The sequence below is a fragment of the Bos grunniens genome, chromosome X (assembly GCF_055505025.1).
Source record: "Bos grunniens cultivar Pamir isolate PY7600 chromosome X, Bosgru_T2T1.0, whole genome shotgun sequence".
In the NCBI taxonomy this organism is placed as follows: Eukaryota; Metazoa; Chordata; class Mammalia; order Artiodactyla; family Bovidae; genus Bos; species Bos grunniens.
This window is the reverse complement of record NC_141194.1, coordinates 143,033,088-143,054,502: the sequence shown is the minus strand read 5'-3', so window position 1 is coordinate 143,054,502 and position 21,415 is coordinate 143,033,088. Positions and strand designations below refer to the sequence as shown.

At 43.6% G+C, this 21,415-nt stretch overlaps 1 protein-coding gene and 1 long non-coding RNA gene across 3 annotated transcripts in view; one reads left to right on the top strand and one right to left on the bottom strand.

Annotated features, from left to right (window-relative positions):
• Positions 1-2,015: 2,015 nt before the first annotated feature.
• LOC147341558 (uncharacterized) lies at positions 2,016-16,710 on the bottom strand. The gene is made up of 2 exons (XR_015159859.1): positions 16,632-16,710; positions 2,016-2,543 (listed from the first exon to the last, which is right to left on the bottom strand). It is a non-coding gene; the product is annotated as an uncharacterized LOC147341558 (long non-coding RNA).
• A 1,794-nt stretch (positions 16,711-18,504) lies between these two features.
• SLC25A43 (solute carrier family 25 member 43) overlaps positions 18,505-21,415 on the top strand; it is a 41,205-nt gene continuing 38,294 nt past the window's right edge. The window contains exon 1 of one of the 2 annotated variants that reach the window (XM_086389832.1): positions 18,505-19,008. In XM_086389832.1, the coding sequence (XP_086245958.1) occupies positions 18,734-19,008 (275 nt within the window). In that variant the 5' untranslated portion in view covers positions 18,505-18,733. The remainder of the gene's footprint in view (positions 19,009-21,415) is intronic. The other variant, XM_086389833.1, reaches the window with a different exon arrangement.

The following is a 21,415-nucleotide window of genomic DNA, read 5'->3' as shown; positions in this document are numbered from 1 at the left end:
ATGCATCAACATCAGAGTGTCAGCATGAAAAATTACGAGGGCTATTGTATGGGCCAGGCCTGAAGTGGCAGTTATCAATCCCATCATCCACTTGGTCATATCAAACCACATGACCCCACTTGGCTAAACGGAAAACCACAGGAAAATATAGAGGAGCACATGAATACTGGTGTACAGTCTCTGCCATAGTAGACTTTGCTTTTGGTATAACAGTTTGAATACTTGAAACAGGCCCTCCAGTTGGATTTACTACAGTTTTAACATTCTTCATCTGGGGGCTCAGAGGGTAAATAATCTGCCTGCAACGCAGGAGGGCCAGGTTCAATCCCTGGGTCAGGAATCCCCTGGAGAAGGGAATGGCTACCCACTCCAGTATTCTTGCCTGGAGAATTCCATGGACAGAGGAGCCTAGTGGGCTACAGTCCATGGGGTTGCAAAGAGTTGGACACAACTGAGCGACTAACACTTTCCCTTCTCACTTTAACATCCTTCATACTATATCCTTATACATTAATTCTAGTCTAAATTATTGTCATGATATCCTTCCCTATCTCTGTTAATTGCCTCACTATCTACCCATTTCCTCCTTCCTTGCAAGTGTGCTCAGTCGTGTCCAACTCTTTGCAACCCCATGGACTATAAGCAGCCCACCAGACTCCTCTGTCCACGGAATTCTCCAGGCAAAAATACTGGAGTGGGTTGCCATTTCCTACTCCAGAGGATCTTCCCAACCCAGGGATCGAACCCAGGTCTCCTGCATATCCCACTTTGGTATGCAGTGCTTTACCACTGGGCCACCAGGGAGGCCTCTCTATCCATTTATAAGTCCAAAATTTAGAAGTTACTTTGTTTCCTCTACATGGAAACTAGAAAAAAGAGAGCCAAAGAGCCCAATGCATGGGTGATTCCAGAGCACCTTCCATGAATATTATGGTCTTATAGGAAGGCCAAAGAGTTGATGCCTTCGAACTGTGTGCTGGAGAAGACTTCTGAAAGTCCCTTGGACAACAAGGAGATCAAACCAGTCAATCTTAAGGAAGATCAACCCTGAATATTCACTGGAAGGACTGATGATGACGCTGAAGCTCCAGTAGTTTGGTAATCTGATGCAAACAGCTGACTCATTGGAAAAGTCCCTGATGCTGGCAAAGACTGAGGGCAGAAGAAGAAGAGGGTGTCAGAGGATGAGGTGGCTGGGTGGCATCAGTGATGCCATGAACACAGACATGAACTTGGGCAAACTCCAGGAGATGGTGAGGGACAGGGAGGCCTCGTGTGCTGCAGTCCAAGTGGTCGCAAAGAGTCAGAGATGACTGGGTGACTGAACAACGGAAGTGAGATATAGAAATGTTACTCCTGTACAGCTCCGTCTCCTCTTCCATTTTGTGTCCTGTTTGCTCAGCAGCAAAACCTGCACTTCTTCACAGCATCCTTAATCTTGAACTTCCTCAGTCTCCATTCCAAATAAAGTTAGTCTCTTCAGGACAGCTATGCACCTCTGTTCGTATGGCCTGACTCTCACCCTCTGCAGAACCTCTGTGCTACTGCTCCAGAGATGGAACAGGAACTTTTATTATATCAATGCCATTCCCATATAAGCAAGACTCTAGGCTGGGGGGCAGGAGGGGATGGGGCATTGCTGGTCTTCTTGGTTTGTCTCTCCCAGTATGGAATCTCAGCTCTACAGGGAACCTGGTTTGAAGATTATTAAAGCCTAGTATTCTCAGCTTACTATGTCTGGAGTAGAGTTTCTGTCCTATGGATGTGAGCTGGGTGGAGGAAATGTCCTTTAATAGCTGGATGGATAAACAAATTATGGTACATCAATATAACAGAATATTATTCAAGAATAAAAAGAAATGAGCTATCAGATCACAAAAATAAATGGATGAAACCTGAATGAATGTTATTAAGTAAATAAGCTAGTCTGGAAAAGGTTATACACTGCATGATGCCAATTATACAACATTCTGGAAAAGGTAAAACTTAGAGCAAATAAAAAATATCAGAGACTATTTTCTTTTGCTTCAGAATAGTTTTATTAGTTTGGATACAGTATGTCAGCGCTCAACAATTCCTCTCCTACTTTGACACATGAATCCACTCAATTGGGGTCTTCATTGCCCCATAGCTCATATACTGTAATGTTACTGTGTGCGTCTGCAGGAACCTCAACGTTGGGAGGGTTGAGGTTACCGCCGGTTGCCATGGTGAGTTTCAGATTATGCACCCTGGACATAAATTTCACAAGGTCCATCTCGAGCAGGGTTAAGGTATCGAACATATAGTCTTTGTTTGGGGGAAGCCTTTTTCTTTTTCTTTCCCGGAGAGCCAAATGAATCACCCTGATGGGAAGGAGGAGTCTGCACATTACTCTCGCCACTCTGTCCTGCCAACTTCACTGTCACATACATCAGCACAATGAGGAAAAGCCAGAGCAACGTGATCTCAAGCCAATCTTGGGCATATTCTGGTAGATTCTGCCAAATTAGAAAGTGTCCTCCACAGAGCACCTTCCCCTGGAGTTCTTCGGTTTTCTTTCTCTGAGAAGTAAACAACACAGATAACACCCATAGATAAGCACAGGAACCATTTGAGGACCACACGATGTGCCGAGAGGAAATGGCCCCTGGTGTGCTGGTCTGCCCTGGCACCTGGAGAGTGAGGACCAAGCAAGGTTGGGCCCTTGGTAACGTCAGAGGGCCCCACCCCAGCCAGAACCCATATGGCCATTGTGATGACTTCAGGGCAGAGGACAAGAAGGCTTACAGGGGTCAACTGGGAGTAGGGCTTAAAGGGAAATGGTGATATTTCCAGCGGGCAATCAAAAAAGAGGTGGGAGTGACAGAATGCCATCTCCTTGCCAGTGTATTCTTTCTGAACCTGATGCTCTACTGAGAGGGTGGTTCAGTCTTCTATTTTTATTTTTCCATTTGTTAAATCCAGATACTGTGCTGACCAGAGCAGACATGGGCATGTGGGCATGTGCCCCTGTGGAGCAGACAGCCAAGTGGGAAAGAAACATATTAAACCAGAGGCCACAAACTAGGAGCCACTGATATATTTTGTGTGGTCTACACTGTTCCTAAAAATGACTGTGCTCAGTCACTAAGTCATGTTTGACTCTTTAAGACCCCATGGACTGTAGCCCTCCAGGCTCCTCCGTCCCTGGGATTTCCCAGGCAAGAATCCTTCTCCAGGCATAGGGGATGTTTTAGGGCAGTTAAACTATTCTGTATGATGTTATGGTAAATACATGACACTACATATTTGTCAAAACCCATAGAACCTTACAGCACAAAAAGTGAATCAATGTATGCGTATTAAAAAAACATTTTGACATCAAGAATGGAATGCAGAATTTGACTAAACAATCTAATTATATTACAACTGTATGAAACCACCTCACTAAGATTCCCTGACTTAAACAACTTTAGAAATCTAGTTTGCAAGACTAAAAGCAAAAGACAAAAACACTGTAATCTAGTTGATAGTGCTCTTTCTTGTATGGGTATAGGTTAACAATCCTGATACGTTTACACATGTATGCTTGAATTGAACAGTTAAATAAATGGCACATGAGTATACATACATATATTTCTTTGTCTTGTTAGCTGAAAGGGTCTAAGAGAAATGATAGTCCCCAAATCTGAAATAAACAAATATAGAAATAAGCACAGATCTTGGTTCCCAATACTATTTTCCAATAAAGGAACCAGGCTTCTTGGAGAAATTACTGATTGTAGGGCTCAAATAGGAAATATAGAAGAGGAGCCTGGAGGATCTTATTGTGTCAAAAAGGACGTGCTAAAAAATAAAAAAGCCCCGTGGTAATGGGGTTACATCAAAGAAGACAGGAATGAGCTCCCAATGGCCAAAGCTGTAACAAGATGAGCAAAGTAATAAATTAAGTAAGTAACCTTTTGGTACTATACCCCAAAGTATAAAATAAATATCTATGGGTCAAAACTGATATAAATAAACAATTGAATACATGTGAGAGAATAGACCAATTTCCCATGCAGAAGAATTTCAGATATGTGACACAGGTAATTTTGCTCTCAGGGAGGTGGAGTGTACCTCCCTATTCCTTAAGAGTGAATTACACGTAGTGACTTCCTTCCCAAAAAATACAACAATATGGAATGAGAGAAAAAGAGTAACTTGACAGTGGGATAACCTGACAAACACTACTTCAGCCATGTGGTCAGCGTCAGCATTAACAGGGATAAGGCGATGTTGACAGTATCAGACGATGAAAGGGACACTCAACCTCTGCAGGCTTCCTCCCTCCAAATCTATCCCAGGCTAATAGGAAAAACATCAGACAAATCCAAGTTGAGGAACATTTTATAAAATACTTGACTGCTACTGCTAAGTCACTTCAGTCGTGTCCGACTCTGTGAGACCCCACAGACGGCAGCCCACCAGGCTTCCCCATCCCTGAGATTCTCCAGGCAAGAACACTGGAGTGGGTTGCCATTTCCTTCTCCAATGCATGAAAGTGAAAAGTGAAAGTGAAGTTGCTCAGTTGTGTCCGACCCTTAGCATGGACTGCAGCCTACCAGGCTCCTCCGTCCATGGGATTTTCCCGGCAAGAGTACTGGAGTGGGGTGCCATTGCCTTCTCCAAAATACTTGACTAGTACTCCTCAAAACTATCGAGGTCATAAAAAATAAGGGAAGTCTGAGAAATTGTCACATCCAAGAAGAGCCTCAAGAGACATGGCTACTACACGCAATGTGGGATCTGGGATGGGTTCCTGGAACAGAAAAAGAACATTGGGTACAAAGAAAATCTTAGTAGAAAAAAACCTTAGAAATACAGTAAGCACTCTAGTTAATAACAATATGTATGATATTTGGGAACTTTCTGATATATGGAAACTACCTTTGCTTTTTTGTAAATCTGAAATTGTTCTAAGATTTTTTAAAGTTTATCTTTAAAACATAGAGCAATAAAGGCAACATTAACATTATTTGCTGATGACATAATTGTATATCTGGAGACTCCAAGAGAAAAGTACTATATACAGCCAGCCTTTCCTATCCATGGGTTTCACACCCAAGGATTCAACTAATTCTGGATTTAAAATATTTATTTAAAAAACTCCAGAAAGTTCCAAAAAGCAAAATTCAAATTTACCATGTGCTGGCAACTACTTACATAGCATTTACATTGTATTTACAACTATTTATGAATCATTTACGTTGTATTAGGTATTATAAGTAATCTAGAGATGATTTAAAGATATGGGAAGATGTGTGTAGTTTATATGTAAACACTAAAATGCTACACTACTTTTTATAAGGGACTTGATCATCCATGGATTTGGGTATCTGATGGTTGGCGGTGGTGTCCTAGAACCAATCTCCCACAGATATCAAGGGCCAGCTGTACCTTAAGGGAAGTGAGCTAGATGGCTGGATAAAAATAATAATATATAAAACAGTGTTCCTATACACTAACAACCAATTACATTAATAATGGAAGACACCATTTATAATAGCTACAAACAGATAATTACCTAAGAATATATTTTAAAAGAAATATGCAATAGCTATTTTAAGAAAATTCTGAAATGCTACTGAAAAACACAATGTAATGCCTGACAAAATGGAAAGATATCTATTTGGGGGGGTATGAAAAATTTTATACAGATATCAATTTTCCTCAAATTATTCTATAATTGTGATAAGATCTCAACAAAAATACTAATATGATCGGTGTAGGAAATAAGCTAATACTAAAATGTATGTGGAAAAACAAACATGTAACAAGAGGCAGGACATTTCTGAAAAAGAAGACTAATGAGCATGGAAGGCAGTCCTTACTAGCTTTTAAAGCATATGGTTAAGACTACACAGTTACATAGAGAAGTACTGGTACATGACTAGTACTGGTACATGGTTAGACTTAGCGTTCGCTAGGTAAGAAGAGAATACAGAAATCAACTCAACTACACACACACACATACACACAGAGCTTTTGTCTGAATGTGTTTCCCCCCAAATTCATGTTGAAAACCTCGTGTCCAGTGTGATGATATTAGAAGGTGGGCCTTTGGGAGATAATTAGATCATGAGGGTGGAGCCCTCAAGAATGAGGATTAATGCTCTTACAATGAGAACTCACAGAGCTCCCTAGCTCCTTTTGCCATGTCAGAATTCAGTAAGTCCCTTACATAGGAATCTTCAAATTGCAAACTTTCAAAGCTTAGAACTTGCATTCCCACGTCCAATCACGCAATTTAGTTCATGTGTCTGGTGGACATTGTCACATGCATGCCTCCTCTACAAGTGGTGCTTTTGTGTACTGTACTGTATAGAGTACATTAGTACAGTCTTTTTATTTCTAGCCCAGGATGTCCCAAAGCAAGTGTAAAAGCAGTAGTATATAGCCAATTCTGTTAGTTGGGTACTAAGGCAAACTGTTTTGGACTTACGTACAAATTGGGCTTACAAGCGCACTTTCAATATGGAACTCATTCATATGCAGAAGACTTTCTATAGGAGAGAAGTCTGCACTCAGAAAAGAGCCTTCATCTGGCCATACTGGTACCTGATCTTGTACCTCTAGCCTTCAGAACTGTGAGAAGTAAATTTCTGTTGTTCACGGGCCCCTCTGTGCCTGGTATTTTGTTACAGCAGCCCAAATGGACACACATACACATTAAGAATATGATAAAGGTAGAAGGTGTCATTTGACACTGGGAGAAGAAAGTTTGTTCAACAAATTGTGATGCACTACATAACAACCTTCTGGAAAAAATATAAACTTGAAGAATTCTTTGTCTATACCCCATAATTCACATATAAGTTCCCTACCTGAAACGTGCTTTATCTATCTTAGACTGGCAATGCCCACTTGTCCTTCAAAATTCAATTCAAGACACCCCCCCCTTCTCCTTCTGTCTCTTGCTGAATAAGTCATCATAAAGCAATTAGGTGAGATCAATCAAGACAGGCATCCATGACAGGGGAGCATGGAGCTGACTCATTTGAAAAGACCCTGATGCTGGGAAAGATTGAAGGCAGGAGGAGAAGGGGACAACAGAGGATGAGATGGTTAGATGGCATCACCGACTCAATGGACATGAGTTTGGGTAAACTCCGGGAGTTGGTGATGGACAAGGAGGCCTGGCGTGCTGTGGTTCATGGTGTCACAAAGAGTCAGACATGACTGAGTGACTAAACTGAACTGAAGTGAACCTGTAAAAAGTATCCTAATATTTCCCTAACTTCTCACTGTAGTGTGATAGCCCATTAAGACTCCGCTAAAGGGAAGAGGGTACCCTGAATATCTAATGTGAGTATTCAGATCTGCTTAGCAGTCATACTTCTCACAGCCAATTAAGAGACAGACATTCTGCTGATACTGATACATCAGTATATATCAGATAGATCAGTATCTTATGAGTTGGTTCATTCATTCATATATTCAACAAACATTTAATGAGTGCTTACTAACCTACTCTGTGCCACACTGTTTTAAGTGCCACAAATATAAAAGTATACAAAATAAACAAAACTCCTGCCCTCATGGAGTTTACATTCTAGTGGGCTAAAGGAAGACAGGTTTTTAAGGAAAATGCATAGTATGTCAGGTAGTGAGAAACTCTATAGACAAAAAGAAAGCAGGGAAGGGGACGGCGGGCCTATTAGGGGGGAATCCCAATAATGGAGGGGAGAATGAATTCTAAAGAGAAAATGAGTGTCAGATATAAGACTTTGGGCCTGAGTTACAAAATAAAACTACAACGACAACAAAGTTTTCATTTACTGACATGGGGACAACAAGGGCAGGAAAGGATTTGGTGTGGAAGACCAAAGGTTTAGTTTGAAGTACATTAGGCTTGAGATGGAGAAGGCAATGGCTCCCCACTCCAGCCCTCTTGCCTGGAGAATCCCATGGACGGAGGAGCCTGGTAGGCTGCAGTCCATGGGGTCGCTAAGAGCTGGACACGACTGAGCGACTTCACTTTCACTTTTCACTTTCATGCATTGGAGAAGGAAATGGCAACCCACTCCAGTGTTCTTGCCTGGAGAATCCCAGGGATGGGGGAGCCTGGTGGGCTGCCGTCTATGGGGTCGCACAGAGTCGGACACGATTGAAGTGACTTAGCAGCAGCAGCAGCAGGCTTGAGATGCCCATTAGATGTCCAAGCAGAGCTATTAAAGAGGCATTGGGCTATGAGAATCTAGAGTTCAAGGGGGCATTCCAAGCTGGAGATACCTATTTGAGAGTCATCAGGACAGAGATAGTATTTAAAGCCACAAGACCAGATGAATCACCATGGAAATTAGTTTAAACAGAGAAGAGACTCAAGGACTGAGCCTAGAGCACTCCAATATTTAGAGATTGTGGAGATGAGGAAGAACCAGCAAAGGAGTTGGAGGAGTGACCAGTAGTTATCAAGACTCAGCTCCCAGGGACTTCCCTGGTGGTCCAGTGGTTAAGAAGCCACCTGCCAATGCAGGAAATGAGGGTTCGATCCCTGGTCCAGGGAAATCCCACATGCCTCGGGGCAACTAAGCCTGTGTTATAACTATTGAGCCTGAGCTTTGGAGCCCATGAGCTGCAACTGCTGAGCATGCACTCCACAACTACCGAGTCTGCCTGCCCTAGAGTCCCTGCTCTGCAACAAGAGAAGCCACCACAATGAGAAGCCTTCGCACCCCAACTAGAGAGTAACTCCTGCTCGCTGCAACTAGAGAAAAGCCTGCACATGGCAGCAAAGACCCAGTGCAACCAAAAATAAAGAATTTTTAAAAAAGAGTCAGCCCTCGGAATGAGCTTACCACAGGGTACACTGATAACACCGACTTTCTGGATCCACAAAGCTAAGAAATAGATAGCAGGGACCCCTACCAAGGTACTACTGTCTTGTGAAATCTGGCTGATTAGTCAGTCAGTTTTTCCATTTGACATCTTTGAAATGCAACAAACCTCATGCAAATTACATGCAAAATAGCAGTAGCATGGCAATACTGGGGAGATGTAGCTAGACTCTGGTTGGGGACACTAAACACCAGAACTGTGCCTGCCAAACTTGCAGGAGGAGCTGAGCCCTGTGACCCTCCAACCAGGCCTTCAGGCTCAATCTTGAAGAACATCCAGAGAGATGTTCTACACTGAAAACCACTACCAGTGCCCTAAGGGCAAAGGGCTACACCCCTTATTGTAGCCAGTTGCTGTTATTTTCATTGCTGTTGCCAGCACCAGCTGATCTACACTTGATCTTAGCCAAAAGGCCAAGAAGCAATCCAGCAGTCTAGAAGTAAAGGAACACACTCCATGACAACAGCTGAATCTCACCAGCAGGGTGAGATGAGGGTTAAGTGGGTGTGAGGATTGGATTAAGGTTAGAACTTCCAGTCTGTGATGGGCCAAGTCCAAGGAGGGGCTTCCCTGGTGGCTCAGTGGCAAAGAACCTGCCTGCCAATGCAGGAGATGCAAGTTTGATCCCTGGGTGGGGAAGATCCCCTGGAGGAGGAAATGGCAACCCACTCCAGTATTCTTACCTGGAGAATCCCATGGACAGAGGAGCCTGGCAGACCACAGTCCATGGGGTCGCACAGATTCAGACATGACTCAGTGACTAAACAACAACAGGTCCCAATAGCCTTGAACCTCTCCTCAGGACGTTCCCTCCACATCCTACTGTAATTGAATCTTTCACTGTCTGATGACACCTCTAAAGCACAGGCTGTTTATTCTCTCATCTCCCCATAGCTAAATTCCTTAGAGAGTGCCAAGTGATAGAGCTGGAACTCTCCTTGTGCCCCAAGGCCACTTTCTGATTTTTGTTCTTCCCACTCTTGAGAAGTCTCTGGCTCCTCCTCCTTTCACACCTTCCTGTTATTTCACCCTCTCCTCACCCTGGTGGTAGTCTTCTGTCACCTTCCTGGTGATTGCCCTCATTCATATAGGCTTTCAGTTCAGTTCAGTTCAGTTCAGCCACTCAGTCATGTCTGACTCTTTGTGACCCCATGGACTGCAGCACTCCAGGCTTCCCTGTCCATCACCAACTGTCAGAGCTTGCTCAAACTCATGTCCGTCGAGTCAGTGATGTCATCCAACCATCTCATCCTCTGTCGTCCCCTTTTCCTCCCACCTTCAATCTTTCCCAGCATCAGGGTCTTTTCCAATGAGTCAGTTCTTTGCACCAGGAGGCCAAAGTATTAAGTTTCAGCTTCAACATCAGTCTTTCCAATGAATATTCAGGACTGATTTCCTTTAGGATGGACTGGTTGGATCTCCTTGCAGTCCAAGAGCCTCTCAAGAGTCTTCTCCAACACCACAGTTCAAAAGCATCAATTCTCCAGCACTCAGCTTTCTTTATAGTCCAACTCTCACATCCATACATTACTACTGGAAAAACCATAGCTTTGACTAGATGGACCTTTGTTGGCATAGTAATGTCTCTGCTTCTTAATAAGCTGTCTAGGTTGGTCATAACTTTTCTTCCAAAGATCAAGGATCTTTTAATTTCATGGCTGCAGTCACCATCTGCAGTGATTTTGGAGCCCCCTGCCAAATAAAGTCTCTCACTGTTTCCATTGTTTCCCCATCTATTTACCATGAGTGATGGGACCAGTTGCCATGATCTTAGTTTTCTGAATGTTGAGTTTTAAGCCAACTTTTTCAGTCTCCTCTTTCACTTTCATCAAGAGGCTCTTTAGTTGTTCTTTGCTTTCTGCCATAAGGGTGGTGTCATCTGCATATCTGAGGTTATTGATATTTCTCCCAGCAATTTTGATTCCAGCTTGTGCTTCATCCAGCCTGGCATTTCTCATGATGTACTCTGCATCTAAGTTAAATAAGCAGGGTGACAATATACAGCCTTGGCATACTCCTTTCCCAATTTGGAACCAGTCTGTTGTTCCATGTCCAGTTCTAACTATTGCTTCTTGACCTGCATACAGATTTCTCAGGAGGCAGGTCAGGTTGTCTGGTATTCCCATCTCTTGAATAATTTTCCACAGTTTGTTGTGATCCACACAGTCAAAGGCTTTGGTGTAATCAATAAAGCATAAGTAGATGTTTTTCTGGAGCTCTCTTTCTTTTTTGATGATCCAACAGATGTTGGCAATTTGATCTCTGGTTTCTCTGCCTTTTCTAAATCCAGCTTGAACATCTGGAAGTTCATGGTTCACATATTGTTGAAGCCTGGCTTGGAAAATTTTGAGCATTACTTTGTTAAGATCACATGGACCACAGCCTTGTCTAACTCAATGTAACTATGAGCCATGCCATGTAGGGCCACCCAAGACAGATGGGTCATGGTGGAGAGTTCTGACAAAATGTGGTCCACTGGAGAAGGGAATGCAAAGCACTTCAGTATTCTTGCCTTGAGAACCCCATATAGGCTTTAGTTCTTAACTATCTGTCCTCTTTGTCCCAACTTCTCCCATCATTCTCAGTCACTTCAACATTCACATGGTCAACCACCCAGCACCCTGGTTTCTTGTTTCCTTATCTGCCCATTGCCAGCGACCACTGCCACTTCACAATCCAGGGCAGCAGTATGGGGCCCTGTATCCTGAAGGTCCATGCATTCTTTTCATTTACACATCAACACATGATTTCCAGAGGCTGACAAATCTTTAATACAGGATATATGTAAAAGTATATACAATTTTTTTTTTACTAGGAATTAGGCCTGTGCTTCATTCTTTTCAGTTTTGATTTCCATAGAATTCACCATGGATCAGTAATTACAAATGGGACTTTAAAGTTTAACAGTAGATAAAAATAAACCCCCAATAATACAAAAATACACATGCACACGGTTAGTCATTGCAATATCTTTTATAATTGCAAAATACTGGAAACCACCTGAACACTCATTCCTAGGAGTGTGGCTAAATAAACTGTGGTACCTCCATGCAACTGTAAATAAATATTTTTTATCTAAATAAAAAAATAAATAAATATTTTGTGGCTGTAAATAAGAGCGAGAATGATATCTATAAACTGAGTTGGAGTAACACCTAAGACATAGTATACAATGAAAAAAGCAAGTACCAATGTTATATCTATAGAAAGTCACCTTTTATGTAACAAAAGGAGATATTTTCATACAAGCACCTGTATACTAATGTTTTGTAGCCGCTCTACTCATAATAGCCAAAAACAGGAATCACCATAAATGTCTATGAATGGCTGACCAAATTATGTTACATCCACACAATGGAATATGACTTAGCAATAAAAAGGAAGAAACTACTGATGAACATAACAACATGGTTGAATTTCAAAGGCATCATGCTAAGTAAAAGAAGATGGTCTCAAAAGGTTATACAACCATGTGCATGCATGCTAAGTCACTTTGCCATGCCCTCCTCCAGGGGATCTTTGTGATCCAGGCTGCAAACCCATGTCTCTTATGTCTCCTGCATTGGCAACTGGGTTCTTCACCACTAGTGCCACCTGGAAGCCCCTATAGAACCATGTTTTCATGTATATGACATTCCCAAAGGGCAAAACTATAAGAACATAGCAGTGCTTGCCAGAGTTGAGAGTCAGGGAGGCTTTGACTGCAGACAGACAGCACAGGAGAATTCTGGGCGCTGATGGATCAGTTCTGTATTCTGATTGGGGCTAATTACACAGATCTATACATGTGTTAGTACGCATATAACAAATTCTATATCAAAATAAGGTAATTTTACATAATTATACATAAATGTACATAAATGACAAAAAGTGTAGAGGTGGAGTCGGTGATCAAAATGCGATGAGTTTCGGGACTTCCCCAGCGGTCCAGTGCTGAGGGTTCTATGTTTGCACTGCAGGAGGCATGGGTTTGAACCCTGGTCAGGGAACTAAGATCCCACATGCCACAGCAAGGCCAAACCCACTCAGAAAGATGGTGCAGAGAGTGGAGTGCAGTGTATTACACCGGCGGGCCAAGGCAGAGTCTCCTCTTAGCCAAGGACCCCGACCAGCATTTGTGAAAACCTTATATACCCTAAGTGTACGTGCCCAAATCCACCTCCCCAAATTCCGGGAAACTAGTCTGAACAAAGGAAGAGAAAGATACAATCAAAGTTAACCTGTGATTCATATGCCTTAAGCCTAGGTAGTTAATGGTGGACAATTATCAATAGGCCTGTGGTCATACCCCAATAAGCATAATAGAATTAATGATTCTATTTGGTTACACAGATAATTAGGGAATTCTTTTAGGCAATGGAGAGTCTAGGTATGAGCCCTGGGGTTCTTCCATCCGGGGGGTCTGGTTTTCCAGTTGGTATGTCGTTTCCATAGATACTGGGCATATAGCTCAAAGTCCACAGTCCAGCCCAAGATGGAGTCCTGCTTTCAAGATGGAGCCTGTTCTGTTTCCTCCTTTAGTCCTAGGTCTTCAGACATATATTAAAGATATATCATTTCATCACCTGGACCATCTCTTGCTGCTGCTGCTGCTGCTGCTAAGTCACTTCGGTCATGTCCAACTCTGTGTGACCCCATAGACGGCAGCCACCAGGCTCCCCCGTCCCTGGGATTCTCCAGGCAAGAACACTGGAGTGGGTTGCCATTTCCTTCTCCAATGCATGAAAGTGAAAAGTGAAAGTGAAGTCGCTCAGTCGTGCCCGACTCTTAGTGACCCCAGGGACTTCAGCCTACCAGGCTCCTCCATCCATGGGATTTTCCAGGCAAAGTACTGGAGTGGGGTGCCATTGCCTTTTCCAGGACCATCTCTTAGTGTTATAAAAATAACAAAGAAACAAAGAAACTAAACAAACCAGCAACAAAGAAACTAAAAGTATTATGTGACTACCATAAAAAAAACCCACACACACATTGAAATTTGGAATACCATGGCTTGGTAATGGGAGTAAATTAAATTGCCCTATGTGAAAAATGTATCCCCATCCTAGTTCCTGATACAGAGTAACAGTTCAGCAAACATTTGTGGAATGAACAAAGGAGTGAGAAAATGAAAGAAGGCTTACACATTTTGATATGAAACCCTGCGTCTTCAACATCATCAAAAAGTTTGAAGCAGAATGGAAGGATATTCAAACATCACTTAAAGCTAAAATACAGTGTGCCAAGGGAGAAAAATGAAAAAGCTGTGGAAGCCACACTTTATAGTGTTCTATTTAACCACAAAGGTCAGGGCTACTGAAGTCATTGTTGACACAGTTGCCAAAACTTCTGCTCAAGACATGGTGAAAATGATGACTGGGTACAAAGAGTCTCTATCAGATATCACAGTTCACTTTAGAATTACAGATGTGGCTGGAAATTTACAACGGCAAACATCCAATTTCTGACAAAATGACAGTATTTACTGGGAATTGATAAATTCTACTAAGCTTGTGAATCTAGCTCATCTTTTGAGTTTTTACCATGGGTTAGATCTAAATAAGTAATTTTGTAAAGACATTATGTTCTGCTAATCTTTTCCAACTTGGAAAACTGAAGAAAGAAATTCCTTCCTTTCTTCCTTCCTTCCATCCTTCATTGACCTAATGTTTACTGAGCACTAACTATGCACCAGCCAGTATTCCAGGCACAGGGAACACAGTTGTGAACAAGAGACAAGATCCCTTCCCTTATGGAACTTACATTCTGGTAACTTGAAACAGACGATAAACCAAGAAAGAAAAATAGCAAATAGGGAAAAACGCCACACAGAGGATTGAAATGGGGCGATGTGGCAGAGTGAATGAGGGTGTGCAGACGGGGTGGGCTAGTCAGCCTTCTGACAGGAGATAACATTTAAGCTGAGCTCAGAATGACAAGGAATCAGCTCTGCTAATATGTGAGGAAAGAACTTTCCAAGCAGAGGGAGCAGCTTGAGTAGTGGTTCTCAGAAGGAATGGCGCTGCTTCCTAGAGGCCATTTTGGAAGTTTGGGGGGAGGGGGCCCACAGGGACTGCAGGACTCCATTGGCACTTAATGGGCAGGGCAAGGACGCTGCAGAGCTGCAATGCACCAGACTGTCCTGCATCCTTCATGACTTTCGAAGATCCCACCAGGCACCCATATAAGTGGAAAAGCTGTTTCTCATTATCAGAGTTGAAAACTCAACTCTGCTTAACTCATAAAGACAAAACATTTTTAGTACAGTGTTTATGCACATGGAACTTCCTAGGAATGCAATTACCATGTAAATAGAAAGCAGATTGTATTCTATTTCATTCAGAACTTCACCAAGAGTTGTTCAACATTTCAAAGCCAACACCTCCGGGAAGGCAAGGCAAATGTCACCTAATGAGAAACACTGAACCTAATGGGAAAGGCTTCAGGGAAAACTGATGATGGTGGAGAGATTTTATTTTAAGGGATAAGACATGCCCAAGATAAAATGAAAAGAGGGGAAAAAAGAAAGCAGTACAAAAGGGCACATAGTCAAAAGTCGATCTCCCTTCCACCTCTGTTCCCACCATTCCCAGTTTTCTTCCCTAGAGATAATCTGATTGTCAGGGTTTTTTATATACTTCCAGTGGTTTTATCTCATTTTTTTGTTTAGAAGGAAGGGAGAGAGGGAGAGAGGGGAAATACTCATACAAATGAATATTTGTTTGAACATTTAAAAAAAAAGATGAGGAAAGATACACCCAGCAGAGAGGGTATAGCTCAGTGGTAGAGCATTTGACTGCAGAAAAAGTGTGTGTGTATGTGCACGCATACACACATCAAGCTCTTAATGTTGGCTTCTCTAATGTTACCTCAGAGGATATTCAGGGAGACAGTTTTTTTTAATACACTTCTGTACTGTTTTTCTTGGTATGACAGGTATATTCGACATTTGCAATTTACAAAATCCCATAAGGTTAAAGAATAAAATACAAATTAAGAGAGCAGGAATCCACCAACATTGGCAAGATCAATTATAATCATATATATAATTATGATTATATATTATTGTATAAATATTATTATATAATATATAATTATAATATTATATATTATATAATCAATATAGTATATATAATATAAAACATTATATATTATATAATCAATATATAATAATATAGCAAGATCAATTATAATCTTAAAAACATCAGCAAGCTGAACTAAGGTAATGTACTGAGAGAAGATTTCACTCTGTGAGAGAAACAAAAAGTGAGTGCTGAAGAATCCAAAACCATGAGCATCTCCCAACGTCTGCTGAGGACAGGAGGCTGCCTGCTGGCCTGAATCAGCTAGCCACCCTTTTTCCTCAAGTTACAATGCTACGTCTAAGATTATTTCACTTGCCGCCTCATTTCTCCTTTTTTTTAAAGTTATCATACATTTCTTTTTAACACAGCACCCCAGTTTCATATTGTGTGCCTTTTCCAAAGTTGGAGATCCTTAACTTACTATATTCTTCACAGGCTTTTCAATAAATATGAAGAGGCACTGAGGTTAACAAGTCTATAAGTGGCAATCCAAATATATGACACCCTCAAGGACTGATTTATGTTTAAGATTAATCTACATAATATTCCCAAGGTTTAGCAAATGAATGGGACTCTAGCTGAGTAAAATAGGAGCAAACCTTGTTCTGTTTGCACACGGCCATGAAAAGACAGAAGGCAGCAAATATTCTGCGCTTACCCATTTTACTGTGCAAGGTACCTACTGTGAAAAATTACTTTTGAGGTTAAAATAGACCATCAACTCACAATCTGTCCTGGCCCACAGCTGGGAAGACTAAAAGGATTCTTCTGGCCTCTGGCTCACTAGAACATCGTATTCCTGCTGAAGACAAAAAGAACAGCAGTGCTCAAGAAAAAAGGATACCTGGTTCCCGAGGTAGGTGCAGTTGAAATGCTCATGTAAGTTGCCTTAAAACCAAACAAAACCAGTACAACCCAGTCAAGCCACACTCCACACAATGTGGTGATTCCATCAACTGTTCCATTCCCAGGGCAGAGCTCCCTAAAGGACCTTCAGAATCTAGTCCTGTTGTCCAACAGAGTGCTTTAGGACAGGACTAGTAACTGGTTTCCTTACTGTAGTCCCCAAATTCCAATTCAAACCCTGTGAAATTCATGTCCTCTGGTCTTCAGAGTCATAAACCTACTTTCTCAACCTCCCACAGCCATGAAATTAGCTTACAGCAAGACAGGAGAATTCACAAAATAAGAAAAATAAGCATCCCAAATGGTTGAGAGCAGAGCAAGCTTCTATAACTAGAACAAGTCCTCTTTTTCCATTTCCTTTTTCTAAATTGAAGTATAGTTGATTCAGAATGTTGTGTTTATTTTTATTGTACAGCAAAGGGATTCAGTTACATACATATGCATTCTTTTTCACACTCTGTTCCATGATTGTTTATCACAGGATATTGAATATAGTTCCTTGTACTCTACAGTGGGACCTTGTTGATCCATTTTCTATATGATAGTTTGCATAAGCCCATCCCAAACTCCCAAGCCATCCCTCCCCCACTCCCTATACCCCTGGGCAACCAGTCTATTCTGTCTTTGAGTCTGTCGCTGTTTAATAAATAGGTAGAACAAGTTCCCCTGATCAAAACCCTGCGACACCTTTTAGAAAAGGATCTTTATATCATCATGTGTGTTAGTAAATGTAGAAAATAACAATACAAGCCTAAAAGCAACTGGGATGTCTTATATTAACAGACTGCTGGACTACCTTTCCACTATTATTACTGAAACGGCTTTATAAGAAGAGAAAACAGGGAGAAATTTTTAATTTTTTAAAAAACTTATCAAAATCCTTCTTAGACTCTGGCCAAGTCACTGACTACTAAGCGTTCTTTGCCCCTGTGGTCCCCTTAGCTCACAAAACCACCGAAAATGTCTCTACTCGAGAGACACTCTGCTGTCCCAGGGGACGTTTAGTGTAGCTGTTAGGGAATGTTGTTACAAAACAGACCTGAATCCAGATGGCGTCTAGCCGCTGTGTGCCTAGAAAAGTCAATCTCTCTGTTTCCTCTTCTGTAAAAACATCTAATCATAGCTAACACATCTGTAGTGCTTACCTGTATCATTTTTCATTTACTACTTACAACAACCCCTAGAGGGAAAAAAAAAAAAAAACTATAGATGAAGCGAGTGAGGCATAGAGAGGTTGAGTGACTTCCTCAAGGTCACACAGCTGGTAAACCGCAGGGCTCAGATGCTAACACAGGTTGGAGTCGAAGCTCTAAGCACCGTACGTACGGCCTCTCGAATTGAGAGTAATAAATGGGGACACACCCACTAAGGACTGTTTTGAAGATTAAATAAGGCAATGTACGAAAAGCCTGATACTTGTCAAGTGTTGGATATCGTGTGTATGTTATAGAAGGTTTTTTCCTTCTGCCCTGAGAAATCTGTAAAGCGTTTCCTAGGGGCAGAAAAAAGGTCGCAGGGATGAGAACAGAGGCAAGGGAAGGAAGGGGGCAAGGTGGAACTTGGAAAGGGAGAAAGGGTATAAATAAGGCGGGGTGGCGGGGGCTGAATATTGAGAACACAAATAGAGCGGCCTAGGCCTTGAAAGAACGCGGTGAGTGTTTCTCAACCGCAAACAGAAACGTCTTGGCCGAAAATCAGACACTAAACCGGCACGGCCACGGCCTCAACCCCGGACCAGCCTCCTCAACCCCGCCCCGGCCCCAGGCCAGCTCCGGCCCGGCCGCGGACCGGCTTCCCGTCCGGTCCGCGGGTCCGCCCTACGCCGGGCGGAGCCTGGCCCGCCCCCTGCGCCGGAGCCCGGGAGCCCCAGGTCCGAGCCACGCGATCGGCCGGCCGCCCGGGGCTCGGGCCGCGGACGCGCGATGGCGACTTGGCGGCGGGACGGCCGGCTGACGGGCAGCCAGCGGCTGCTATGCGCCGGGCTGGCGGGGGCGCTCAGCCTCAGCCTCACCGCGCCGCTGGAGCTAGCCACCGTACTGGCCCAGGTCGGCGTCGTGCGCGGCCGCGCCCGGGGGCCGTGGGCCGCGGGGCTCCGCGTGTGGCGGACCGAGGGGCCCCGCGCCCTGTGGAAGGGGAACGCGGTGGCCTGCCTGCGCCTCTTCCCCTGCAGCGCCGTCCAGCTAGCCGCCTACCGCAAGTAAGAGCCGGGCGTGGGCGGGGCCAGGGCCCGGGAGGCCGCCGCCGGGTAGCCCGCGGCCCGACGCCGCCCGGGTGCTGGGGATCGGGCGGGCGGTGCGCCCCCGCCTGCTTCCGGATCTCGTGGGAGCCCCTTGGGCCAGAAGGCGACCTCTTCGGCCCCCAAAGTGTAGTCCCCACCTTTTCTTCTTCACCTTTTCTGGGGATTTCTGCATTTTGAGGGCGACGCAGCTCTGGCCCAGAGAGGCTGACGGGGCTGGACGGGAGAGGAGGCGGAAGAGGGTGAAAGGAGATTTGGGGGGAAGGAGTGAAGAAATCTCCGGATAGATGGCTCCCAACCCCCCTCCCGCTGTCCACCAACTTGGAAATTTTGCTTTGGCTGGCTTGGGAGAGAGACCTCTGAAGATACATGTATGGAAGAGGGTCTGTGTGACCAGAACCCTCAGAAGACAGTGCTTGCTAGGGACAGAGGGCCCAATCTACTGCCACCAAAAGGCCGCGGAGTTCGGCTCCCTGCCCTCTCCCCCAAGAAGCTGGCCTTTGGGGTCCTACAGAGGCTGCCCCACCCTCACTGCTCACTGGCCTCCTTTTAACACCTCCCACAAAAACAGCTGCTTTTTAGAAAAACTTCTGAATATGTAAATTAGCCTGATGAGTCTTAAAACTTCCTCAAGAACTCAGAGATGTTTGCATTTTAACTGGAAACACAGCCTAAAAGAATGAAGTGATAGGGATGGGGTTTTAGGTAGAGATGTTTCTGTAGTTGGGGGGATGGTCCCGGGGTCCCCATTCGCTGGGAACAGCAGCCACCTCTGAAGCCTGGCCTCAGCTCAGAATTAGAGAAACACAATCCACAGTCTTGGCCACTGTAGGTCTGCCTTGCAGACTGACAGTCGAAGGATTTTGCCTTTGGCTCAGGGAGGCTGGAGCTGGAATTCTCATCCGACAACTGACAAGCCCAGTGGAATCTTCCTTATCACTGATTCCTCGAGGCCAGCGCTCATTTCACTTATGCCTGGAAATAGCGTTGCCTCTCTTACTCTGGGAAAGGAGGGTAGTGAGATGGTGGGGCATCTCTGTCAAGGCTCTCTTTCCTCCCCAGGCCCCTTGCTCTCAGCAACATCTGGCCTTCAGTCTGTAAACATTTCTCCTCTGAGTTATAATGACTCAATTTCTCCCCACTTTACTGTATTGTCCACAAAGTATGGAACTCCTCCTTTGGAATGTGTACCAAGGAGAGGGAAGCAGAACTTCAAAGGCTGGTTTAAGTACTGTGGCTTTGCTGCTTACCCTCTCCAATATATACAGACATCCCTCCATATCCGGGAGGGGATTGGTTTCAGGACAACCTCCACCCCACCACTCCCCCACCCCCACTCCACATGCTCAAGTCTCTTCTATGAAATGGAGTAGTATTTGCATGTAACCTGCACAATCCTCCTGGATACTTTAAATCATCTCTAGGTTGGTTATACTACTTGATACAATGTAAATACTATGGGAAAAGTTGTAAATATAATGTAAATGCTATGTAAATTGTTGCTACTGTGCAGCAACTTCAAGGTTTGCTTTTTTGGAACTTCCTGGAATTTTTTTCTGAATATTTTCAATCTGCAGTTAGTTCTGGAACCCATGGATACAGAGGGATGACTGCATGTCATTGGATTTTTAAGATTTTGAGATATCATTGACATGAAAAATTATCTATGTTTAAGGTGTACAAGTTGATGCTTTGATATATGTATACCTTGTGAAATGATTGCCACAATCAAGCTAATTAACATCCATTACCTCTATCTAGTTACCATTTCGTGTGTGTGTGTGTGTGTGTATGTGTGTGTAAATCGTTGGATATTTACAACACCTGTCTCCTTCCCTGTACCGTCCACAGGACAGGAAGCTTATGCCCACTTTACAGATGCACTGTTGGGCTCAGATTGGCCACACCACTCATCAGTGACAGAGCTGAACTCCACCAGGCCTTCCGACTCTAATACCCATGCCCTATTACTTCATACTGCTTTCTGTCTGCATTCATTAAGTGCCCACTGTATGCATGATGCTGGGGACGATGCAAGGATGAAAGGGGCATGGTCCCTGTGTCCCCGAACTTCCAGAGCAATAAAATAAAACTATAGTATGTCCATAGCATGTGACTGCCAAGTTTAAAGTGCTATAGAAATTCACACCTCTGATGAGGGAGGAGATGTGAAGATGTCGCAGCAGAGAAAAACCATCCAAGTTTGGTCTTGGGAAAATGAGTAGGAGTTTTCTGGCAAAGATGGGGAGAAAGATACTGCAGGTAATGCCATAAGCAAAGGCACAGCAGTGGGAAGGCATGTGGCATGACTGGAGCATAAGGTGTGTCTCTGGCTGTAATGGAAAATACAGCCAGAAAAGCAGGTTGG